Source organism: Pithys albifrons, chromosome 2 (genome assembly GCF_047495875.1).
Source record: "Pithys albifrons albifrons isolate INPA30051 chromosome 2, PitAlb_v1, whole genome shotgun sequence".
Taxonomy (NCBI): Eukaryota; Metazoa; Chordata; class Aves; order Passeriformes; family Thamnophilidae; genus Pithys; species Pithys albifrons.
The window spans coordinates 52586623-52613835 of NC_092459.1; the positions used below are offsets into that span (position 1 = coordinate 52586623).

Sequence of the window (27213 nt, forward strand, 5' to 3'; positions counted from 1 at the left end):
GCTTATTTATATCAGTAGAGGCCTGTTGAGCAGAACTTGCTCTTATTGTATACTATGGAGTCAAGGCATTTAATTTTTCTCTCTATTCTAACCTTGTTGTTTGGTTTTTTTTTTATTGGGCCACTGCAGCATTTCTGTACATCTTGGGATTTATACTAAAGCACTTCAGAAACAAGTATCAGAACTGCATGTAACTTTGATAAAATATACATGAATCCTAGAGAGAGCTCTGCAACAGGAAGCTAAAGGGGTTTTATTTGATTGAGAGCACTGCTAGGGCTGGTGGGGGTTCCTTTGTGTGCTCTCCTGCGTGGAAAATAGCTGCAACCCTATAATCTATTGGCAATACAGTGTCAGTGTGAATCATCAAGGGGAGATTTAGTGCTCAAATCAAACCACTACACTTTTGAGGTCGTTCTGACTATGCTTATTTCAGTTGTCTTTGTGTTTCTGTGGATGTCAGGATGGTATAAAGAGTAAAAGGGGTTTGGGACAGGTGTGTGGAGCAGGGGTATGTCACAAAGAAACTGGTCTGCTTAGGGAAGGACCCAGTCATATGTACTTTCTCCTGATTTCCTATTAAGTGCATTCACTATCCACAGGACTGGAGGAGAGTTATTCCTTGCCACCCAAAATGAAATCCCATTTAATACTGTCCTGCTCTCTCTTCTAAGGGCTTAAATATTTTTTTACACTCTTCTGTAATGCTTTAGGGTAAAATATAAGTAAAAACTGAGGAAGGGACTTGTGCAGAAGTCAGAGCACATTTGAGAGATTTCTCCCACGGTCTGCAAAGCGGCATTCCTGGCAGCAAAGTGCCGCAGCCAATATGGCATTGTTTTCTTCTCATGGTGGCAGGAGCTCCCTGTTGTTCACAAGTCACAGATTGTTATGCTTCTTTGAGCCTTTTCTATCCATCACCTTGACTATTTTGAGGCTTTTATTACTTTGTTAGTAGACCTCAGGCAGGTCTCCTTGCCCAGTCAAAGAACCGTCTTACTCACCTGAGAGCATCTCTCTGAGATACCAGGGTGAATCCCTGACCAGCACAATGAAGGCAGCACAAGCTCAGGCACCACAGCTTTTCCCCTGGTGAGGTTTGGAAGCTTGACTGGCAAAAAAGAGAAAAAGGGAACTTCTGTGACTAAGTTGTGCCAACACTGTAATAACGCTCAGATTGGATTTGGCCCCTCAAGGTCTCATAAAATCAAAGCAGCTTTAGTTTCTACTGAGAGGCCTCATGTAGCAGAGTTCTCTCTCTGCTCAGACAAGTGTTCACTGTGACAGCCAGTGTACAAACACCCTCCACTCAGATTTAATTTACAATCTTTTATTTCCTTAGATACGTTTTGTTGCCTTTTCCATCCCTTCTTTTCCATACCTTTTGGCAACAAATCCATCTATAATGCTTTTCTAAGGAGATATGTATTCCTTATGGATGTCATGTTATTTAGTATTTATACTCCACAGGAAGATGCCTAAGCATGACTTTCTCCATACATTCACAGATGGGTCATCTCATGCAGACCAAGAGAGTGCTAAGGAGAAAAGCTTTCAGGAAAAGTGGAATATGTCCCAGGGCCATTGGTTGAGCTTCCTGCATATGCTAGTCTTTGATCTGAGATCACTTTAGATCCTCTAGCTGTGTTTCTCCTTCCATAGTCTCTTCTTCCACTTTCCCAGTTCCTCACCCCTGCCTGTTGCTACAGAGCAAACTCTCTGGCACAGAGAGGTGACAGTCTCCCCTTACTCAGAGTGTATTCCCTCCTCCAAATTTGCTGAGCACCTAGCATAGGAGAAAAATGCCTAGCACCCATACCTGGTAAGGGGTGAGGCTGGGCTTGTGCTTCCATGCAGTTTGGCAGCTGGTGTTCCCTCTCTATGCTAATGTGTCAGCTGTGAAAAAACCTTTGGTAAAGCCAGTCCCCAGAAAGCAACTCTGCCACACCATTCCCTATTTTCCCAGCACTGAAGTGGTCTGTGAAGGACACTGTCATCTTCTTACCCACTCTATATTCACAGACATCACAGGAGAAATCTAGATCTCTTGTTTTCAGTACCACTCATGCCTATAAAAATGGGATGCTTCACAATGAACAACAGAGAACCACGAGGATAACCATATTGGATTGTACTACAGTGTTTATCCACAAGTCATTTCTGATGAAACAGAGAGAACAGAAAATTCTTTTGCTTCTCACAATGAACATGGAAAACACCTATACACTCAATTCCATGTCTTCTGCTTTGCTAATGGGCTATGGGAACAATAGCATCCAAAAGAGGCAGAACTCTGAATTTGATGGGAATGAGAAGCAAAGCACAGGACTAGAGAAAAAGCCATGCAACATTGAAGCGCTAAATGTTGCCACATTCCAGATTTTAACCAGAGGAATATATCAACACTGCTCTGGAATATAGAAAGTTTCTCATTGTCTATTGGCATAGAGCCTCAACTGCAGAAGCAGAGTCAAGTTGCTCTTAAGCTGCTTCAGCTGAATTAGCTTTGCTCTCAGAGTAATTGGAACAAGCTGAAAGAATTACTATTTCTCCATCTTTATGCAGATTTTATTAAAAGAACAAATGAGCAAGGGTAGAATTAAGCAAACATTTCACTAAGATTAACCTGCTCTAACCTCACCAAAGGATTGGGAATCGAAAAATACAGTGATCAAATCAGGATCAGAACTAGGGCTGAAACAACAAGCCTGGAGTTTTTAATTCCTTACACACCAAATAAATCCATCTGCAGGCCCACTAAATCAAAGCTCAAGTGTGTGCTACCTTTCATGAGAAAAATGTGCTTTGCATTAATTCTGCACCGAGGATTAAAGAGGAAACTGCTATCCCTCCTGGTACAGTACCAAAAGTGCTCTAACACCGGGTGCACCAGAGTCGAACTGCAGCACCCATCTCCAAGGGGCAGACAAGCATAGCTTTTCCATGGCTACTTCTCTCAGTGGAGGTTTGTCACTCCCAAAAGTCCCTTCTGCCTCATTTTCCCTGTGGCTGTGTAGAGAAATGAAACTTTGAGGCTTGGAGTGCCTCAGGTCTTTGCCTAGGAAACACAAGGGAGAATGAGTGACCAGCAGGACTGCTGCCAACTCCATGTTCTCTGCTTCCCCATTGCCACAGGTATGCCTGAGCCATTGTCATTCTTACCTCATTAGCCTTATTAGCTGCAGCAATTAAAAAGAAAACATGAAAATGTCAGCAACAGCTATTACTTGGAGGCACTCTGGCTGTAAACTTTTTGGAGCTCCTCATTTGTCTTCCAAAATCATATAAGGCCTACATTTTTCAAAGGCTGCACATTATTTGTAATAACATTGCAATGTTTGTTTAATGTGCATTTACTTAGTAGAAATTTGGCTCCCTGATATAAGCTGCTACTGCCTTACTAAAAGAAAATCCAATGTATTTTTGAAAACTTTATTAACAATACAAATTTTTTGTGGAAACCACTCTAATGTAAGCATTAAGCAGCATTCTCCCTGGGATTTTTTTCTGTAAGCAATTAAGAAAGAACCTGGGTTACTAAAGCAGGAATTACGCACTCGCCTTGAAGGTTCTGTTCAGGGAAATAGGACTGGCCTATTACTAGAGGGACAGCTTTAACTGGGAAGACACCCCAGCCAAGAGAAAATCATCAATTCAGCCTGTGTCCCACAGTGAAATCCTAATCCAGAAGGCTCCCTTGATGACCCAGAGGGGGAGCAGAAATAGCATTTACTGCTATAACACAATGGCAAGACAATCAGGGAACAAATAACCCTTCTGATAGTTCCCTGAGTACCAGGAGGTACAACCTTTGCACTATCTCATGCTAGCAGGGATCCAACTTGCACATACACTATCTTCTTTTCTCCTGGCATTGTTTCCAGTTAAATTGCAAAGCAAAAGAAATTACAACTGGGTTAAGCAGGTTGTTGCTACATAGTCCCTTAAGCCCAGCTTTTTGGGATGTCTGGCACAGAAGTAAAGCTCTAGATAGCCCTTTAAAATTATTTCTGTCCTATCCATCCCCCACCCCCCAATAAAAACTTGAAATCAAAATCCCATCTGAATTACTGAAAATGTTCAGGATTACTGTAATACGCTAACAGGAAATATCTGCTGATGAGCAATACAGTCTTATGTGCAGTTATGTGCCAATAAACTTGGTGCCAAATAATAATTCACTCTGGGATCCTAGGCCTGACCTGGGAAGTATGAAGGTGATGACCAAGATTTTCTTTTAGAAGACAGTATTAAATACATTAGATGTGAGAGATGTGAAATTTTGACAAACATGGGATAGGTAGAAAAGCATGTTCTTTTTATCTCTGTTATAGGCAGCCTTCCACCTTCGGGCAGGTTATTTAACCTCTCCATACTTCTGTTTCCCATATTTTAAATGGGAAATAATGAGAGGGACAAACTCATAGGCATGTTGCTTCATAACTTTGAGCTTCTGGGATGAAAGGCTCTATTGAAGTGTACAATATGCTCAGGTATCACTTTATTTCTGTGCCAAATGCTTTTCACAATCTGCTTAGTGAGAAATAACAGAGAAATTATGCCTCAGCTTCCATCCTTGCTAAAAAATCTCTGAAACAAAAAGAAATGGGTAGCAAGCATTTGACTATTAATTCTGCTTCTTTGTTTCCCATCCCATTTTTCTAATGAATGTGACTGTACATTCTGAGACTACAAGGACAGGACAAAAGTAGGAAAGAAGCAGAAACTAAGGCTGAGGGAGACCGCTGAAGATGACTGCAGGCATCTTTCTGCAGTCAAGATTGAATACATCTCTGGAAGTTGTCCTGGGCAGTGTGGCAGGTCCCTTCCCCATCCATCTGAGAGGTGACACACAGTGGCAGTGTGAGCTGTAGCCCTACCAGTGCAGCATTATCTGTTACACTTACGTAATGCAACACAAGATAGGAGGTACCAGGTATATCCAGGTATATCCAGCCTCATAGCTGATATCCCATAGCATGATATCCCATCATGAAGAACATCTGATGCTTATTTCCACGTGTATATTTTCTTTATAGGCGTATAGGAATACAGGTTTTTGGTTCCCAGAAAATCCTGACAGTAATTTGCAATTCATGGACTTAGCCAGAAGAGGTCTTGCTGTATTTCAGTGATCTCTTCCTGAAAATGTCCACCTATGTTTTAACCAAGAAAGGTTTGATAGTAAACAGCCACACAAGAAAAGGAGATTCAACACCTCAGCTATATATTTAGTTAGTTTTTCACCTACTGTTTATGTAAAGTGTCCTGAATCTTTCTCTGTAAAACACCAGTCATTCCATCTTCACCTTTTCCATGCTGTTACAGGTGGCACCCATCTCACACTCCTATAACCACTTGTAATTAGATCTGCTGCTTAAACTAACAATCAAAATTTCCACCACAGTCAATGAAGGCAGGGAAGTAACTCCAAAGAGCAATTTGCCCTATCTGTGATAGACACCTCTCTCACAAAAGGATGAATCACGGGTCTAACTTGTTTGATTAGTGCTAGACATAGCCCAGGCAGCCTGCAGAGGCAGCAAATAACAGTAGGAACAAAGAGAAGGCAATTCTTAAAACAAAGTTGTTGTTCAACAAACTGTTGAATAGGTCATTCATGAATGCAATGACCATGCTACAAAGGTCGAAGCGAAAGCCTGGTTTTGGTTTAGCTGCACTCTCCAATTTACAGCCTGTGGCTAAATGAAGCTTTTTCCATTGACTTGCTTCATTTAGTATAGTGACTCCTATGTGAACTAAGTAAACCAAAGGGAGAAAAATGGAATGCCTTTGGCTGTCAGGATGCTGATAGAAGCATGGAGAAAGAGACGTATTTAAAATCCCATGATGCTACCTCATGCTTGTCATCCTAAAGAGAGCTGCCTTGGAGAACAGTGGTGCCACTAGGAACATTTAGGAAATTCCCTGAGATGCCTGTACAACATCAATCTTTTGCACATATCAATAGATGGTTCCTGTGTTATTATTTCCAGTCATGTCTCATCTTGGAGGGGCCTCTCACAGAGCAGAAGACTGGTGCCGAGCTTCTCGACACAAAGCACAGAGCCTCCACATCCCACAAGGGCGTGCTTGCTACTTCCAACGCACAGGCTGAAAATGTCTGAGCTCCAAAGTGCGAGGCTGAAGTGCAGGGGGAAAACCCTTTGGCAGGAAGCTATGACAAGTGAAACCATCTACATTTGAGATGCAAATGGACCTGAGCAGTCCAAGGTGTCACAGGGCTTTGCAGACATTCCAGAGCCTGGTCTGTGATCATTTGGCACAGCACTGCAGAGCGAAACAAACTTAAAAGCTCTGAGGAGGTGCAGTTTGTTTAAATAATAGCAAGTAATTAGTCTGAAGACAAAATCAGTGATGGCATTTTATAATTACAATTAATTTAAAGGTTAATTTCCTTTGGTGCTATAATCTTATTTAAAACATTTACCAGGAAAGGAAATTAGGATGTTACTATCTAGATGCATAGAATGCTTCGGGGAATGCATGCTTATTATCACCAGAAAATTAGGTTAGACTCAAAGTGGGAATTTCAATTCATTTTAGTGTGTAATAGATGGTGGTCAGGACCTTAAGTCAGAAGGGTTGCTTAGGGTAGACTGTATGATTTGCATTTTCTTTGTTTGTGGGATTAATTGCAAATGTTTCCAACAAAAAGGCTGAGTTTATACATGAACAAGCTTGACATGAAAAGAAAATTGGTTATGGATTGCTGCCTTCATAACTAATGAAGTTGACGTTCAAGGAATCCCTAGGAGACAGGGTTGTGTTATGAGACAAATATATAAATAGAATCACATAAGGGAAAATGGTGGTGTTCCTGGCTTCATCTATGATAATTTCCCTTCTCCCTCACTTGTCTTCCCTGCCACTCCCCTTGCATCGATCACTACCTCCTGTGGGGATTGCCAGCTTCAAGTTTAAAAAATATCTACATAACATAAAGTAAAGCTTGAAGGAAGTAACATTTGCATTCCAGCAGCTGATCACAATGGGATATTGCTTAATAAGATCAATGCATTGTAAGAGCCAGGAAGTTATACTTACTTCACATAATTTTTTTTTCACTATTCACCGCACAATATCTCTCTTTTCAAGAATGATATTGCAGGAGTTTTGGAAAAGATCTGCACATGTCAAAAGGCAATGTGCAGTTAAAATCTCTTTTTTGAAGAAAGATGCATTTCATACAAAACTATTTTGAAAATATTGTGAATTATTTGTTTCATAACAGGAACACAAAGGCATTCAGATCATGAAACAATGTCCCACACAGCTGTGTCAAGCTGGTAGCAGAAATGAGGCAGTGACTAGTGATGGTTCTGAGAACAGAAGCTACAGATCATTTGAAGAGATGCTCAGATTGTTGCTGTAGCCGAATAGGAAGTCTTCCTGGTCATGGAAATATTTTGACACTGTAAAATAAATAAAACTCATATTCAAAATGAGGAAAAATAGCAAAATCTGAAGCTCTCTACAAATGAAATAGTTTCAGATATGTTTTGTTTTGATGCTGATGAAAGATTCCATTTTGACATCAGTCATTTCCTGCTACTTTGCACTGAATGTGGAGGGCAGGCTTTGAAGGCAGGACCCCCAACAGGGAGCGTCTCTTCCTTCACTCTGCCAGATCTCAGGAGGAGAGAGCAGCTTGGAACCCACTGAAATCAAGGAGAGGAGCAGCCTTGCAGGTAGCAATGTGGGGCTGCCAGCCCCCTTCCCCACCCTGCTGTCCCACCCTCTGACAGCAGCTAGCTGCATTCTTAGGGTTTCAGCCAAAATTAGTGAGTGGAACACAGCAGGTCCTGGCCGTTGAAAGCTCAGATAACAGAGTCTCAGAGGGAAGTGATGACGAGCTGCTGCGGGTGAACCAGACTCCTTAGCATTTCCAGTGGCCCTGAGAAGGATACCTGCCCACAGGCTTAGTGTTCTTCCTGCTGAGGCAGTCAACATGAGCTCCTCTCAATTTTCTACATGCCATGAACATAGCTTTGTATTAAATTATTTTTATCAGCATGGCTCCTGTTAAAGTTTTCCTTATTACTTTTCCTTTCAAAAATCTAGATAGGTCTTCATTAGCACTGGATTGTTAACTTTCATAGATTTGGGCCTTAATTCTCCACTTTGTTGCACCTACTAATGACTCTTTTTCTAATTTATTACTGTGGCAGTCACACTTGGAAGCCACTTCCCCAGGCATTTTCTTTTTCCTCCCTTTTTTCTTTTTCTTCACTTTATTGCTTGCCCCTCACAGTGATCTGGCTAAGAATAATTTTTCCTAATGAGTCATTTGATAACTTCTATAATAAGTCAGCCTACCCCACATTTTCTTTAATTTTTAGAATGATTTGTCAGTGCAAAATTATATTGTAGAGCCATATTTTTTTGCTCAGCACTCAAGCATGAAAATTTGAAAGCAAATGGCTATTATCAACAATGTCCAGGCCTGTCCAGTTTGGACAAATAATATATTTTTCAGACTAATATTGCTCTTTTAGCTGAGTGGAGGTCTCTTACAAACTCTTTACTGAGAATCAGACAAGCTCTGATGCAAGTTTGGACAAACCTTGCAAAGCCTTGCAGTGGTCAAGCAGCAACCCTGTTTCCAGGTGTACAGGCTTGACAGGTGGCTTGCTGTATTTATCAGCTATAAAAGGCAGTGCTGACCATTTCAGTCTAGTATTTCTTATTACTGCAGCTATGTTCCAGCCATTTCCTTCTGGCCTCTGGCTCTTATTCCTGCCTACTTTATGCCTGGTTCTGTTTCTGCCTTCAGCTACTGAAGGCTTGCACATGCCTCCTAGCCCTTGCTTGGTTATTCCAGGCTACTTTCATCCTGACTCATTTCGGCTCAGCCATGACCTTGGTTCCCACCTCCTCAGCATGGTTCCTGCTCTTGGCCAGTCCTATCTTGCTATGGCATTGCTCCAGAGCATCGTTTTCCACACATTGTTCCTCCAACCAGGCCCCTTCTCCGCTTGGGAATGAGACACATTTTGACTTGTCTAATTTCTGGACCCTCAGTACCATTGATCTTGTATTTTCTGCTGGGTACAACCGCAAACTGGGTTACCTTTAAGGCAATATCTGCACCCCTGCTTGTTCCTAATTATGCAGAGTAACAGGCAGAGATCCCTGTCAGTACCTCTGTAAGGGCAGCAACACCATGTCCCGCTTACCAGGTTTCAGGAACCTGCATACTTCCCCAGTCTCATGTCTTGTCTCAGGAGGGCTGATCAAAGAATTAAACAGAGAATCAGTAGAAATAGAGATAGAAGAAGATGATACAGGGCCTTATCCAACAGGAAACATGATAAGAGCAGAAGAAGCTGGAGAAAAATTCCCTGTGGATCAAAAAAAATACAGAATAATTTTTATTATTACACAAGAAAGCAGCATGAAAATAGGGGCGATGGGGCAGAATCTGAGCTGAGAAACTGCATCAAAATTTGTATAGGGCTATCTCTTTGCTGCTTCTGTGGCCATTGTATGGCTCAGAAATGCCAGGAGGTAACAGTTTAAAAATCTAAGGATTTTTTATTCACCTTGTAAGTGGACGAGCTAAAAGTATTTACAGGTCCTACATTACTGGCTGCTTGGCAGAAATGTTGTCCATTGCACTGCAAGAACTGGACCTTGTGCCCAAATCCTTACACTGCTTCTGAATCCCCCTTGTGACAGCAGGAGGGGCACAACTTCATGTTATGGCATATGCCTCTTTCCCCATGCTTCCCTAGTACTTGGCTCTATTCTCTTTTGAGAGCCTGAACCACTGCGTGTTCAGCACAAAGACCAATAATGTTTGATTATCACTGTAAACAAACTTTATGGAGATTGTATTCAAGCGAGCCTCCTCCTGTGTGCTATATTGTGGAATAGCCACCAGGCCATGCTCACAGGATAAAAAGGCAGCAGTACTAAATTGTTTGGAAATATCTTCACCAAACAGAGAGGAGCAAGATACTGGCAAAGCTGCAAGAACAAGGGTGTTGCCATATGTTCTTTCATATTTTGTCCCAATGTGTCATTTCTAAAGTTATTAAAACCAAATCTAATTTTACTTCCCTCCATTTCTATTTTTTTTTTTTTTACTCAACTTGGCCAGTCTTTAGTAACTGGTATTTGTGTACATCTGTCTCTTGCCTCACATACTCATTTCTTACACCAACAGAGCCTCCAGTGTCATTATTAGCTGTAATTTGTTTGCCATCTCTCCTTCCTCCCAGCTACATCTGCAGTGGAGTGCCTTGCTGTGGTATTGAAACTTAACCCCAGCACTTCCAAAGCCTGAGTCCAGGCAGCCAAGTCTTTGGTCTCTGGAGCCAGTGTATACAAATTTAAGACCTCCCATGTCAGATATAGCACATGTACACCACATGTTCTGTCTCTGTTATACCACATGGGAAATATGTCCACTCATGGCATGCACGGACAAGGTGCATGGACTTACACTTTCCTGGTCTTTAGTTCTTTTTCAATGGTATCTATCTTTGTCATGGGTAATTGTAATTTTTTTTTATATTACTTTAGTGTTTTAGATTCATGACTATATTTAAGGACTGCCACAGTGCCAAGAAATGTACAGACACAAATGCCAGCCCTGTATCTTGTAGCTTATATTCTCATATTAGACAGCAGGCCACTGATGGGTACAGACAGAAAGTGATCACAAAGAAACCATAAGCAAATATTACTCACTGAAAGAGACAGGAGTATAAGGACATTGGTAACCTAATTATTACCAACAGAGCAAATAAGAATTTTAGGAAAAATAATGAGAGAACTGTTTGTGAAGACATTCTCACAAGGAGATACAGTGTTTGGAAATTTTACAAGTATGGAGATCAAGCTGGTGGCACAGGGGCAGAATTTAGCTTTTAGACCTGGAAAGAGGAGAGATTGATATTGAGTTTCTACAAAAGGCTTTACATGTAAAAATATTTAGTCTATACTTGATGTAATATGGAAAGTTAAATCAGTAGAAGGATATAGGGAAGAGTAACCTAGACAAAAAGATGAGTCCTGCAGCTTAACTCCACAATTGGTGAGTTCAAAAATAAAACAGGAACAATTGCGGTGTTTGACACTAGGAGCCCTTGGTAAATGTGTCAACAGTTAGAAGATTCTTCTTCTTCAATATGCAAAGATAACCTCCAGAAAATAATTCATGCACAGCCCATACTAAAGTTGACACCGAACTTATACCATCAAACGATAGGCAGACTTGAAGACACAAGTTCACTATGAGAGGCAGCAGAGAAGGTTAGAGAGAAGCAGCTGAGAGTTCTGACTTTAGCCATGCAGAACTGGAACTGATGCTCAATTATCCATGGGTAAATATCATAGAAGCTGAGATTTAAGTCTGTGTAAGAGGAGCAGAATGAGTACAAGGCAGGTAATCTGTGACAGCTAAGAGAGTCAATGACAGCAGAAACTGTATTTGTTAGCACAATTAACTAGTTTACAGTAGGTGGAGAAAAATAAAAGACAGAGATTAATGCTCATTGGGTTCTAGCAGCATGCTGGAGGGAGAACCATCAAGAAAGGACAAGAATGATGAGAGGTGGAACATGAGCACCTTCAGAGGAGAAAGAGGAGGCCAGATAGGCAAAAGGCTAAGGAAAAAGAGAGCAAAAAATTTATGAAATCTGACTGGATGACCAGAGAGAACTGTGTATGCCTAAATTTGGACAGGAAGAGGTGATCTGACTGAGGTTCCAGCTGTGTGCAGACAGAATACAAGATGGGAGGAAAACGTTTAAAGAAGTGGAGAAAGGAAGCTCCAAAAAACACTTCAAATTGTCTGGAGGTGGAGGGTGCGGGGAAGACTGGGACAAGCAGGGATAAGGGTGGAGTTCATTTTATAATAAAAGGAATTTACACATATTTTTATTGGGGAGGAAATGAAAAGGAAAAATAAAAGAGATCAAGAGAAAGATTCTGTCAGTGGGACAAGCAGAAGTTTTATGGAACAAAATTCTTGTGACTGTAGTAAGAGAGAAGGAGAAATTAATAGTAAAAGAAATGCAGAAGGCTGGCAACCTGAAGAAAGAATTACTACTTTATCAGTTTGTTAGTACAAAGAATGAAAGGATTGGTGTGCAGAGAAATGATTGGAGATGGTAGGAGGATTGTGGATGAGGAGATGGTGGGGGTCTCTGGCATGGAACTAATAGAGCTGGAGGAGACACCACAGTGAGAGACAGGCCCTCATGCATCAGGGGTAGGGATGAGATAATCAACAAAACAAGCAACAGTAGCAAAGGAACAAAGAAGAGGGTTTGAAAGCAATCAAGAAGTCATCCATACTGCAGGTCACAGGTTGACCAAGTTGGCTGTTTCTCAACCTTTCCCTTTCCTTTTATTTGCAGATAAAGTCTTTCACGCCCTCTCCCCATTCCTACATTCTACATACTTTCATATCTAGTCTGCATTGATTTTTGCATGCCTACTAAAATGCAAGGAAACTCATAGTGTTAGTCATATTTCTATACACATATGCCCTAAGTGATTCTTTGGGTGAGATCCTAGGCTAATGTAAATTACCGTTGCTTCGTAGAAGTCACTGAAGTTGTCAACATGTATATTAGCTGAAGACCTGAATCTTCATGCTTCTCTATTTATGTCTTACAGAGAAAATTTCTATAAGTAGAATAGTGTCTAGTCATCTGGTTTTCTTTTCAGTATCTTACCTTTTGGTTTTTACAGGAAGATGTTCCTTTTATTCTACACTCAGTCCTTTCTCTTTGTCCATCTGTTCGTTTAAAACAGCTTTAATTTTTCTCACTGCAAACTTTCTATAAAGAATCTTCTTCCATATCACATCCATGCTAATGGGGTCTTTTTTTCTGCATCCCATTTTAATGGTCTCTCTATACAGCACAGACTTCCAGAAATGAAAAATTATGCCTCTCATCCTGTCCTGATAAATATCAGAAACAGTGAGGACTGCGATTGTGAGCAGAGACTGAAACTTCACATCCCTGTGGGTGCTTATTAATAGAAAATATTTCCCTGTTTTGAGCCTTATGTCCTGTCTGTGTTACACTGTCAAAAACAGTCATGTCTGACAAGCAACTTAGTTAGCATCAGCAACAGAAGAAAATACTCCGAAATTTTTATAACACATTTTACAGATAAATATTCCTGTTATTATCCTATTCAAGTTCAGCTGGGAAAATAAACATCTCAGCATCCATTATTTCAAGGGTGTATTGGGTTTGCATGGCCAGGTTTTAAGGGGGCTAAAGAAGTGGCTTTTGTGAAGAGCTGCTCAAAGCTTCTCCTGTGTCTGATGGAGCCTATGCCAGATGGCTCCAAGATCGACCTGCCACTGGCCCAGGCTGAACCCTTCAGCAACTCTGCAGACCCCAAGGTCAGAGAAGAAGGGGGAAGAGGTGTTTCAGGCAACAGAGCAGAGATTCTCCTGCAGCCTGTGGTGAAGACCGTGGTAAGGCAGACTGCCCCCCTGCACCCCACGGAGATCCATGGAGGAGAAGGTAACCACCTATAACCCATAGATAGCCCCATGTCAGAGCAGGTGGATACGCCCTGAATAAGACTGTGACCTAATGGGAATCCCACACTGGAGCAGGTTCCTGGCAAGGCTTGTGGAGCCCACAAAGAAGCAGGTTTGGAGAAAGAAGCCCACGATGCAGCAGGTTTGCCAGCAGTACTTGTGATGTCACAGGGTACCCACACTGGAGCAGTCTGTTCCTGAAGGATTGCACTGCATGGAAGGGCCCCATTGAAGCAGTTCATGAAGACCTACAGCCTGTGGGAAGGACTCAAATTAGAAAAGTTGGTGGAGGACTGTCTCACATGGGAGGCACCCCATGCTGGAGTAAGGAGTGTGAGAAGTCCTCCCATGAGGAGGAAAGAGCAGCAGAGGCAATATACGATGAGCTGACCACAACCCCTGTACCTCATTCCTTTGTATCACTTGGTTGAAGGAGGCAGAGAACCAGGAATGAAGTTAAGACTGGGAAGCAGAGAGGGGTGGGAAAAGATATTTTATAATATTTTATGCTATTTCTAGTTATCTTGCTCTTCTTGGGTAATAATTTGGATCTGTTTTGCTTGTGATGGTAACTGCTGGTAATTTTTCCTTTTCTTGACCCACATGCCTTTTGTTATACTGTCTTTCCCCTGTCCATATGTGGAGGGGAGTCATGGAGAGGCTTTAGTGGGTAACTAATGTTCCTCTAGAGTCAACCCACCACAAAAGGAAGAGTTCCGTTTGCTTGTATATTCATGTGTGCTTTTACTAAAACAAAACATGGCATAAGACCCACTTGTGATAACAGTAACATGTAAGATGAAGACAAAATAGAATAGTCAAAAATATGTTTGATGGATGAGGTTAAAGCTGAAAGCTTCTGTATTGATTCAGCTAATGAGCCTTGCTTTATTCACCTGATGTTCCTGCTGTCAGGAATGTATCACTTCAACACTTTTAGTGACCTTTCAGGCACAGCCAGGATAAAATGCCTGCAGAAAGGGCAGCCTTCTGCATGCTTTAAGAAACTACCTCAAAGTCCACAGGGAGCTTTTAGCACAGTCTGGACACCACAGGGTTTGCCACCACCAAGAAACCTTGCTACAAAGAAATTAATTAAATCCTTTTGTAGTGGAGTTCACTTTCTATTAGTTCTCTTTACCTACCTTGCAAAGTTTGTTGTTGCTTGTAAGAAGCCATTGTATGCTACAAGGAGGTCACTGTACTACTCTTTGCCCTACTATCATTCAGTTACACACATGGGAACTTTCACAGTGAGTTGCACACAGAAATGTCTCTTCAAGCTTGCCTTGTTTGTCACTTGACAATCTGGCTTTTTAACATTCTATGTTTACTCTGTGCAACAGGGCAAAGCCACAAGGCATGAAGAGATGTTTGACATGCATCTTTCTCTCATGCCCACACAAAGTCATTTTACTCAAAGAAATCTTTTGCTTAACACGTTGGTTTAGCTTTCTGAAAACAACCCTAAAATCACCCCTAAGACCTTTTCCCCAGAACTAAAAAACAGAGTGTCTGTGCTGTCAGCCTACTAACAATGGTTTACCAGTTGCTTGAAGGGTCTAGGAGAGTACAGAAGAAATTAAAAGCTGTACAAATATGTATAAGCAACCTCCATAAAGTGACATGGGTTGACAACAGTGAGACACTCAATCCAACACAGGTATTTTCTGACTTGTGCTGTCAGGAATCAAGAGTGACAAAAGAAAATTGGCAGACAAGTAAACAGCATACCAGACCTGCAGCAAAGATATGTCCATTCTTTTTTTCTTCGGTCTTTGTATTTAAATAGAAGGGGTCTTTTCCTCCCAGCCTAACACTTCGCTCAACAATATTCTTCATTCTGTGCCTATAAGCTTAGTATTCTTCCAGAGACATGATCACATTATGATAAAGGTATTCTGATGGTTGCAGGCAGTGATAAGTAGAAAGGAACAAATGGCATTTATCTTGATTTTAGCAAGTGTTTAATGCTATAAAAGATGTGTAAGAAGGAGGGGGAAGTACTGTCCAGATGCAGCCATCATAGGTTGTATGCAGAACTGTTTAAAACTCTATTTGAAATGTAGTTATAAGCCAGATGGGATGACATTTCAAATGGGATCCCACTGGGACTTCAGCTAGGGAAATAATTCTCTTCATTATTTTTGTTAACAACACGGAATAGAGAGGAGAGAACATTTGTAAAAATTTCAGATTTAACCAGACTTGGAGGAGTATGAGCACTTGTGAAGATAGAATTAGAAGTCAAAATGATCTTGAGAAGTGGCTTGAAATCAAGAAGATGAAATTCACTACTGACAAGTGCAAAAGAACTCGTATGGGGATGAATCAATCATCTTCAGATAAAATATGGACCATTTGGCTAGACTACAGTTAGTGTCAAAACATGAAAATAGAGTCTGATTATTAAGTATTTGTATGATGCTATTGAAATAAGAAATTAGGAAAAAAATAACAAAACAAACAACATCAAGAATAAAATCCACCAAGAAAGAAACAAACAATCAAACAAACAACCCAAAACCTACTGAGTTATTCCAGGTAATGTACAGAAACTATATGGCAGTTGTCCAGTTAGTCCTGATTTGTTCACTCCCCACTATAAGAAAAGCATAAGTAGACTAAGGAAGGATGTCACCCCAATCCACAAAAAGGGCTGCAAGCAGGACCCTGGCAACTACAGGCCTGTCAGCCTGACCTCCGTGCCTGGCAGGGTTATGGAGCAGTTCATCCTGAGTGCAATCACACAGCACCTTCAGGGTGGACAAGGGATTAGACCCAGCCAGCATGGGTTTAGGAGGGGCAGGTCCTGTTTGACCAACCTGATCTCTTTTTACGATCAGGTGACCCACCTGGTGGATGAGGGGAAGGCTGTGGATGTGGTCTATCTGGACTTCAGCAAGGCCTTTGATACTGTCTCCCATAATATACTCCTGGAAAAGCTGGTAGCCCATGGCCTGGACAAGTGTACCCTCTCCTGGATTAAGAGCTGGCTGGAGGGTTGGGCCCAGAGAGTGCTGGTGAACGGAGCTGCATCCAGCTGGCGGCCAGTCACCAGTGGTGTTCCCCAGGGGTCTGTGTTGGGTCCAGTCCTGTTTAACATCTTTCTTGATGATTTAGATGAGGGGATTGAGTCCATCATCAGCAAATTTGCTGATGACACCAAGCTGGGAGGGAGTGTCGACCTGCAATAGACGGACTATTTCTGGTGACTGTTATAAATCCTGTATTGTTTTTTGTGGGTTTAAAAAAGAAAAAGAGGACTTTTCCTTCAACTACCTTTTTACACTCTTTCTGCATCTTCACAATTATCTGATCTAATTTTAACAGTTTATTAGGGCACTCATCAAAAATTATGTGCGTACTGGGTGGTTCCTGAATAATAGGGTCTATCACTTCAGAAAAGATGTTGCTAATGCAAGCAATTTTTCCCCTTTCAGTTGATTTCATAGGTGGATTTGACTCTTACGGCTATCAAGGTCCACAGAAGACATCTCATTTACAGTTACAGCCCATGTATATGTAAGTACTTAACTTCTAAGATATTCGACAGAGTGGCAGGCTGATATTAAAGGATCATTAAACTGAAAGATGATGTGACTTAAAAATTCAGAATAGGCAGAAGCCTTTTTTGATGGACTGAATTCAAGCTACATTTAAGCACCAACATTACTCTTCTGTTGAATTATAATGATTTCTTGGGGCAGAATATCATGTGTCACAGTTGTTCAAATAACACCCATCTCTCACCTGATTTTTCCCTATTTTCATTCAAGCAGGTTCCACTCAGAAGCAATGAGAATTCAGTATAGAAAAAAACTAGTCAGATATGGCAAACCTTGGCTGGAAAAAAGTGGGTTTGTATTGAGATTTGTCAAAAGTTCAGCTACTTGTTAATTTAGTGGATGCATTTAGCATTTGTCTTACCAGAGCATCTGTTCACTGAGGCACCTCCGTACTTCATTTCCAGTTTCCACACTTAAAAGAACCAAAACAAATGTAACAGCATATGGCTTTTAAAACCGGTTTGAATAGAAGGCAGTATTTTACCTAACCAGTAAGTGACAACTCCATCCTAGAGTGCAACCTGATGTGTTTGGGAATTAAATGGATAATTGAATCTCAACTTCTACACAAAACGGGAGTATATTCACACTAGAGATAACACCTAACTGTGGACTAGCTCAGGAATAATAATCATCTCCAAATATGTCTTGCAGTGATGCCGGCTGCAATTCAGAACAGTCTTGACTGCCCAGATAAACTTTACCTCACTGCTGCAGCCTTTTGGAATAATTTTATTTGCCACCAATAGCCACACGTTAAAAGTACAACACCGAAGAGCTCACAAAAGAACATTTATTTTTTTTCCTTTGTTTCTATTCTGAACATGTCTTTTGAGGAAAAGAACTAAATTCAAGCAAACTGTAGCAATCTCACCATATACTTCCACTCAACCTTGAATGCAATTTCATTTGTTCTGATTAGTGGAAGCAAGTTTGCTAATGGTTTAGTGTATTTTTGCATGGAACTGGCATTTACTCCTTTATCAGTGGTACAATCAGTCTGCGGTAGTGCTTAGAATTGGGCCCTTTGGGAGCTTTGCTAGGAGATTTTTAATAATCTCAAATTGCAATAGTGCATATCTCCAATGCTGTATTAAGTTCAACTTCCCATCTGTCTGTGCTCAAGATTTTCACCTGCACTTTTAGCACAGTGCTGTGCATTTAGAAAATGTTATTTCCTTCATAATATTATATAAGGTTCATAGATACTTAGAACAATTCTAATCCTATTTCTTTCTCAGTACACCATACCTTGTCATCAACATATGGAGCCCTCTAGCTGAGATATTATCCCATTCTTTTTATGCTCTCAGTTTTTCTTCCAGAACAGCAGATTGCATTTACTGTGCATCTTCATTCTGACTGGAAAGAAAGCTAGACTTCTGGAAAAATATACAGCAATGTTTTTAAGCTTGTAGCTGAGATGAAGAGATACATGATTAATCCATGTAAACTGTGTTCTATCTGAATTCAGTGCTACATACTTAGTGTTGTATAGGTAATTTCACTGTCTTAACTGAGAGACAGAAATCAGAATGTGAGCTGACATTTTATCCAATCAACCCATGAAAGTAATGCCATGTCCCAGCTGCAGTCAAACAGACACTTCATGTTTCCCTCTGACTGTATAGTATTTGACAGGGTTCTCTAGAATTGCTACAATCTGGCCTTAGGAGGCTTTTACAGCATTTAGTAATCCCTCTCTTTTATTTACAGCTGAGGCATACCAGGAACACATGCATATGTATTCACACTGCAATTGCTCTGTAAATATGGGCAGACCATTAGGTAGTGGAGTGACAAAGGTGAATGTCAAATTAATCAAGTCAAGGTTTGATCTGCTTGTAGCACTATTTACTGCAATATTATATACTAGAGATCAAAACATGCTGATATGACAACAGCAAGCCATACTTGATATTTTAAAGATTTCTTTGTTGGGAGGAAAGGCTTGGTTCCCTACAAATCTTGTTCATCAAAAAGCATCAGTGTAAGCCTCCATAGTATTCAAGGACAGAAAAAAACCCACAAGAAACAGGACTTTATGTTACTCTCTGACCAATATCACTTCCACTTCATAATGCTCAGTAACCTCTGTATTAGTAAGGGGAGGGGAGGGGAGGGGAGTGGAGGGGAGGGGAGAGAAGGAGAGGAAGAGAGGTGGAGGGAGAGAGGGAGGTGGAGGGGGAGGGAGATGGAAAGGGAGAGGGAGAGGGGAAGGGGGGAGGGGGAGAGGGAGGGGAAGAGCAAAATGTCTTTGAATCACTAGGCATTAGATTCATCATCCCATCTAATTCCAGCAAAATATCATGAAAATGCAAAGATAGCTTCTCTGCATCCTCTACTATTCAGGCTCATACTGGTTGCAACTCATGTGGAACTCTGGATTTCTGAGATAAATAGGAAACAGTTGCCTTTAGATCATTTGATTTCCAACTATATCCAAAGGCACAATTATTTTATTTTCTGTGCTGTGGTAGTACCTATAAATGTGCTTGTCATGCTGCAAAAGAGAAGAAGATAAGGTCTCAGCTTTGAAGAACTCAGCAAAACAATAACAGTTTCTAATGATTGTACAGATTTTGCCAAAATACAAATTTCAAAATGTACTTCAGTAATATAGCACAGAGAAGCCCTTATATATTTGCCATATTAATTCATATACAGAACTAGAACAAATCATAAAGACACACAGAATTTTGTGGTAGGTCTCAGTCATCATCTATGTACTGCTTGCTGATATGAATTGGTTTAGTGGATCCCAACAACAGAATTCCATCAACACAACCTTTTATTTCTATGCAAGTCAGATAGTTTTACATTCAAGTTATCTAAATCAATTTTAACTGTTTCATATATGCCCGATGTAATTATTACTCTGAAGGAATGCTGGGTTTAGCAATTGCTAGGTATTAAGGCACACTGTTTTGTAACCAGTTTGCTCACAGGTGCTAAAGTTAGCACTTCATTTTGTTGATTTGGAGATTATACTGAACCTACACAACTTACACACGCGAATAATTATATGGATTTATTCAGGCCTTTCATGCTTACATTTCTATTGTGTCAGAATGTTTTTATGTAAAGATTTATTACTTTTGATCTGTGACATGAGTCAAGCTCTACTTATAAGAACATTCCAATTCGGTTTAAAGTCACACAGTACATTTGTGTGGAATTTCATCAGTTATGCAAAACTACCCTAAATGAACAGGATACTTAAGGAAAAAAATCTTGATTTATGAAAAAGAAACATTATCTGTAGATAGTGAATTGTGGTAACTATCTCTGGCTACTATTTCCTTAAGTACTCTATTCAATTCAGACTCACTTTGGGGATTTTTTCTCTATATTTTAGGTTTTGAATTCCAATCACAATTCTCCTTATTTCCTTATTCTCTTCCAATTTCATATTTAGTTCAAATCAGCTTACTTTTTAAAGAGAAAAATATATTCAATTTAAAATTCTGTCTTAAATAAAACAGTGATGTTTTGGGGGAGAATTCTTATCATGACATTTATCTACCTGTTATAAATCAGGTTTTTTTATTATTTAAGTGCCAACAGCGTGCTCTATGCTGTACAAGCCAAGAAGCCTAGACAGTCCCTTCAAAACGAATACGCTTTTTGAACAGAACGGGACAGAACCGATGCTCATGTACCTCCTTACAGTGTGGCCACAGCTGATGTACTCAAAAGCAGCTTCCTGGCATTCTGTACCGGAGATGCCAGTGCTCATTTCCAGACCATGGGAGAAGAACAAAATAAGATGGCGGAAATCAATTGTCAAGAGAAAATTCTGCTCTTGGGAGGTGACCAAGGAAGGTGACTAAACACTCCCCGACACTGATTCTGCTGCACATGAAAAAACACAGTTGTAGTTGTGGAACAAGACTTCACTGCATGATCACTGTTCTGAAAACAGTAGGAAGGAGGGAGGGGAGAGAGGTCTTTATGTTCTTCACAGTAAACTTGTTTGCTCAAGAAAAGAAGAAGTGAAGCAACAAAAAAAAAAGCATGCATGTCTGATGCTGATGCCTAATGCACTGGAGAAATTGCTCAAAAGCAGTGCAGACCTGAAGTGAAGCTTGGTTTCCTCCTTTTGTGAAGTCTAAGAATATTTACAGTATATGTATGCACACATACACACACATATAGGTATTTGTCTAGATAATTGCACATACTGAAGGTGCTACCTACTTTACCGTTCACTTAAAGTTGAAATGAAACATTAAAAAGACACTAAAACTAGCACCTTGAGTATAACCACCATGACAGCAAGTTTATGCAGTAGAAATCTGCTGCATAATTATCTCCTCACATTTGTGGGATTTAGACATTATGGATAACATTTCATTTAAATAAACTACCAGCTAAGCTTTGGTTATGAACAAAAAATATCTTGCCCATTTTAGACTGAAAGCTTTGGTCACAAAACATGGGTTTGGGACAACACTGTTAAGGTGTACAGAGCACTTGTGCTCTGCTTTGTGCGCATTTATCTACCTGTTAAGGTGTACAGGGCTCTGGCACTTGCACGTGTGGTCTGCTTTGTGAGCGATCTGTGGGTGGCTTTCCCCTTCTCCTGTGATTCAGCCCTTCTTCCCTCATACTCTGCCACTTCTTGTTTTTGCAGACAGCTACATACCTGATGGATTTTATATGCCAGGTTATCTTCCAGTTGACCCATGGATATATAGTTAAGATTATAATTAAATATAACTCCTATCTTAACTACTGCCTAGGATTGTTTAGAAAACCTGTGCTGACTTCTCTGACAGTGGTCCAGAGAGAGCCAAGCAGTCACCTGAGCAAACACCTTGCCTTTTTGTCCTCTTCATCCCATGTGTAGATGAACTGTTACTGGTTTGTTACTTACACTTGCTTGCAAAAGGGCACCAGAGAAGTTTGGCAGGGATCAGATAGGTATAAGGGGGATTATAATTGTTGTTCTTTTTCTGTCTTTCTTCTAGGTCAAAGTAAGCATGGGAACTACTCAAGGTGGGCTGGAAGACCTGTCAAAGAAACTTTTTCAGGATGGCCTCCTGGTTCTTCAAAGAGAAAAAAAAACAAAACAAAACAATTTTTATGCTAAAATAAAAATATAGAAGCTGATTGAACAGTGAGACAGAAAACAACAGAACTTCAGCCCACTTTCTAACAAGTATGAAAGGAAATGCCCCAGACTCCCACCCTGGGTCTCCTGTATCCCATCACCAGAGGGGCAGAGCAGGGGCATTGGTGCCATCCTTTGTCTCTTCCCTACCCTGGCCACCACCAGCGTGGTCCATATGGATTAAGACATGAACTCGGTGCTTTCGGAGCCTTCTCCACACTCCTGGCAATGTCGAGTCTTCTTAGTCAACACAACACTGAAATACCAGGATGACCTCGCAGCAGAAGTCAATAGACAGCGCATTGTTTGCCCTGAAGGCTGTACAGTTCATACTTGCCTTAACCCAACTGTATTGCACATTAGAAAAACTATGTGCAAGCTTTCTGAAGTTAACATGCTGCTGTTAATTCTGAACGATTTCTAAGTCAGTGGTTTTCTTCTGTTTGGTTTTGCTTTGTTTTCACGTCAGGGAATAAGGCTCTGTTGCTCCATGGCTCCAGAGCGACCAAGTAGAAAACTGCCAGCTGTCTGACAAGTGCTTTACTTTTGAGACTCCACAGTGGTCAAGAAACAGTTTATAAAGATTAAAAAGTAAAATAAATAAATAAATGAGACCTTTTGGGGGTCAGGGTGGGGAAAGGGGTAACATAAACTAATACGTGAACCTACTGGAAATAAGCAGCAGAAACAGTGCTTAATCCCACTGGTTTTATTTATCGCACTGTAGGTGCTTTTATAGCTATCTCTAAATGTCTTTTACTAACTAGAGACATCTGCATATTTCTATCAACAAAGGCCAACTGAATATGTACTAGCTACATTTACTCTTTTATATCTAATTTCAACTAAAAATTCTCTGTAAGTGAGCTTTTTTCTTCCTAATTGCACCATAAGTGATCCATATATCTATTTTTTTTTTATTCTGGTTGGAGAGGGCAGATAGGGATTAGCCGAGTTGAAGAATACTGAAGACCTTTTTGTGGTATATTTGGGGGATCTGTTCTGTGTTAGAATGTGTATTTTATCTTCCTGTATTATTGTGGCTAAACAAAATGCCCTGTGCTGTTACGTAGTTGGCAACAAGATGCCTTTGGGAATTTTGCTAGTAGGTCAATGTGTATATGAAATACTCCTAGGAACATATGTTTTACTCTACATCTGATCTGTATTTTTAAGAACATAGGTGGCTTTCACTAGGAAAACCCAATATTTTGCTCAGGTTTTTCAGAAACTTGGATTGTCATTGTTTCTTTGTTCAGACTTTGCATAGAAAAAACACACCTGAGGTGACCCATGTAGCTTTTAAGGGCAAGAAGGAAGGTCAGCACTTGGAAAGGCTTGAGGTACCCCGAGGGACTCCCTTTTCATTGCTGGCCAAACCCTTGCCCCAAAGGCCTTTGTACTCACACCACTCACTCATCCCTGTACAAACCAGTGCCCTTTGCTGTGTCTGCATGGATGTACAGTGTCACAAGCAGAAACTCCAGACAATGACAGAGGAACAGGCATTCACCAGTGAAAGCAAGATACAAGACATGTTCAGAATTATACTTACATCAATTCAGTGAGACTTATATAGGTAGATAGATATATATATGTAAGTGTGTGAATGTGTGTGTATGTCTATGTATATAAAATACACAGGAATATCTATTGTTGGGGGCTGCATCATCCAGAAAGATTCTGATGCAGTGGACCAAGGGCTCCTGTCTCAGATACTGCTGAGAATTTCCTGCACAAAACAGGCACATACCCTAGCCCTGATCCTGTAAAGCATTCATTGCTGATTTGGATCTTAACTTTAAATTTTCATACTTGGGGACCTGAAATTCTGAGTTCATTCTGGATAGAGCTGCTTTTCACACCCTGGAAACATCACGCAACTTCCAAGTGCCAGGCTGAAATTTCCCATAACTTGAAAAATTTCAAAACTTTCTACTTTTATGTAGCATTAAATATAGCAGATGTATAGTATTAAACACAATATAGAGGTTTAAATGGAAAGAAAATGTCATAACTGGCTATATTATCTTTCCCTGTATACCAGTTAATCAAAATGATATTTCTGCAAAAATCATTTTTTAACATGAAAAGAAACCAGTTTAGGCACCTAAGCAGCAATCCAGTTTTCAGATGATAATTTTTCATACCTCTCAGTGATTTCCCATGGAACTGCAGCTATGGCTAGTTAGTAATTTTAGAAGTCAGACAATTTAATGAAGTGTCTACAAGTAGCTTATAGGCCTAATTTTAATTTAGAAAATTTTGGCCTTAATTTCTCTGTGTCTTAGTCTTCCCATCTATAATACGGGAATAATTTTTGCCTCACAGACTTTTTGTGAGGTCTGAATTGTTAATGTTTGTAAAATTCTTAGGAAATAGGAAGCACATCTAACTACTTTGGATTGCAATATAAATGTGTATTCATATATTACATATAGAGTAGATACACACACTCACATACACACAGTATACATATATATATATATATATATATATATACACACATACATACCTAGATGAAGTTGGTATTCATAACCCTGCTTAAGTTGCAGTTAGAGCATTAACATTTAAAAAATTAGGACTGTTGATTGCTCAACTAAATGATTAGTGGACAGATCTCTTCTGGAAGCAGTTTAGAGCACATTAATGTGAGAATATCTGGATGGCATTTTTGATTTGTGTAGGTGTATCCTCCTCAAAATCCAGTAAAGAATGTTATTTTTCTAGGCTGGGCTTTTGTTATAAACTAAAATATTCAGAAGGCAAGAGATACAATCCAAATGTGTCTTTTTTTTCTTTTGTTTTTTGGCATTTGTTAATTCTGAATGTATTTTTAACAAAAGTGATTTTTTTGACTTACTAGTGTAATTTGCATTTAAAAAAATAAATGGAAAAAATATAGGTTTCCAAGCTATTCATGGCCCCCTGCTGCTATTCATAATTTACAGAAAACTTAAAATTAGTGTTCTCAGCTGAGCAACTATGCAGGATAAAGAATCCTATTATATTTACTTGATGATAATCCAGATCTGTGCAGTGCATGGATGTGACAGCACTGAATAGAATTTGCCAGGTCGTGACACCATTTTAACACTGTCATATGTATCGGGTATTTTCATTATCACTAACATTAACAGGTTTCTTTTACAAGGCTGACTGCAACAAACTCTTCACTTAGGAAACAGGGCTGGTTTTGCACACTCATCAAGAATTTTAAGCCCATGATAGGTATACAGTTGCCAACAGTGCTAACTATTGCAAAAGCAATCCTTGTTAAGAAGGAGCTATGTAATATGGATATTTCCACTTCATCAATATTCTTTTATATGCTTTTTATTGTCCCAACACTGAAATGATGAAATCTGTCTTAGGGAAAATGTTTATAGAGTTCTCATAAATTGACAGCTTGCTTAAGGTCAATTAATAAAGGTGGAGCAGAACAGTATACATTTTGAGATACTTGGTCATGCTCTCTTAAGATCATTCCTTAGAAAGAGAGTTCATTAATTAACGTCATTAGAAGGTTTTTAGGCCTTCACTATGGTGCAAGTGATACTTTTCATTCAGGTAAGGAGAAAAAGTTTGTGCTCCATTTGCTTAATTTAAGTACTGTTTGCAATACTCACAGCTGCACAGCATTTTGGCAAAGGCTAGCATACTCTGTATTGATTGCTGGATGACTCCACATAGGAATAACTATTAACTCAGTGTCTGAAGGTTTTGATCACTTGCACACTTGCCTTCCATTTAAGCACTTTAACAGTAACCAAAGCGAAACTCCATATACCAGGAATCCTTCCAGCTTGTAATATCTTCATTGCCAGTTCTCTGTTTTATTTTTAAATGCAAATTCTCAGAGGATGAGGATGAGCTCAGCCCAGCTCAAGTCATCTTACACCTTCGACCTAGTCCAAACTTCAGAGCCCAAATCTAGGCCCACCTAGGTGAACCCATAACATGGTCTTTTTTTACAAAGATGGAAAGCCCCATGTAATAGTTTCTCTGTGTGTTTTGCTTCCTGTCTACAGATGAATAGCTGAGATAAAAGTGATGCACTTTTTGTTTTCTATCTAACCTGAATCCGGCTTCTTCTCAGTACATGTGAATTAGTGACAGACACTAAAGATAAACCAAGTTTTATTGAATAACTTATGCATTCCAATACTGCAGACAGCACTGTGTCCACTGCTCCTTAGAGATAGATGTAGGCAGTTGTTATGCTAATTGGTCTGCTCCAAGCTATGTGCAATATTAAATGTAATTACCATGCATAAAAGAAAGTGCCCTTCAGACTGCAGTTACTCATTCATGTATAGAAGTGGTGCAGCACAGAATGAATCAGTAAAAGAGGTTTTCTTCCTGGAGTCACTGATATACTTCATTCACAGACATGTATTGGAGAAATTAGCTCTGTTTGAACTCGTGTCCTGGCAAGTTCTGTTCAGACCTTCACCAAGAGGAGCAACTGCAGCTAGTTAGCGTTGTTACCTTTGCATTGCTGAGTGGTTTAGGAAGAATGATATGGTACCAAAAATGAAGTTCTAGGCAGTATCACACTTATATTTGTTGCATATCTCTCCATATGTACTAAAGAAGGATCTTTTAAAATGAAGTTTTATCTTTCAGAAACAAACTGAGACAAATAATGTCTTTTACAAGTGTCTTCCAAATCCTGCCAAGCTCACTTCAGAGGTTTTTTAGTCAGGTCCAGTAAAAGCACCACATTTTCTGCTCTCTGTTGAGTAGAAAACTTAGCTCTTGGGACTTCCAAATGCCTTGGGAGTATTATTTTGGATGGACAGGATTACTGTGAAACTTGATAATTGAAAAAAGTAATGCTTGTGGTCATCTCTGAGTCAAAACTAATTCTCCTGCACAAAAGCAATACTTTTGTATCCAGCAGTGGAATGGGGTCTTTGCAGCCATCTGTTACCTAATTACTTTCCTAGCTTTACATTTGCCGTGGTGGCAAATAGGCTATGGGG

General features: G+C 40.0%; 1 protein-coding gene across 2 annotated transcripts in view; it reads left to right on the forward strand.

Annotated features, from left to right (window-relative positions):
- Positions 1 to 25138, forward strand: part of NKAIN2 (sodium/potassium transporting ATPase interacting 2) — a 559103-nt gene extending 533965 nt beyond the window's left edge. Inside the window, exons 6-8 of one of the 2 annotated variants that reach the window (XR_011697137.1) lie at positions 16984 to 17065; positions 20668 to 20934; positions 22083 to 25138. Coding sequence is in view for 1 of the 2 variants with exons in the window: in XM_071548996.1 (XP_071405097.1) it covers positions 16984 to 17065; positions 22083 to 22092 (92 nt within the window). In the remaining variant the exon portion in view is untranslated. The remainder of the gene's footprint in view (positions 1 to 16983; positions 17066 to 20667; positions 20935 to 22082) is intronic. The other variant, XM_071548996.1, reaches the window with a different exon arrangement.
- The last annotated feature ends 2075 nt before the right edge of the window (positions 25139 to 27213 follow it).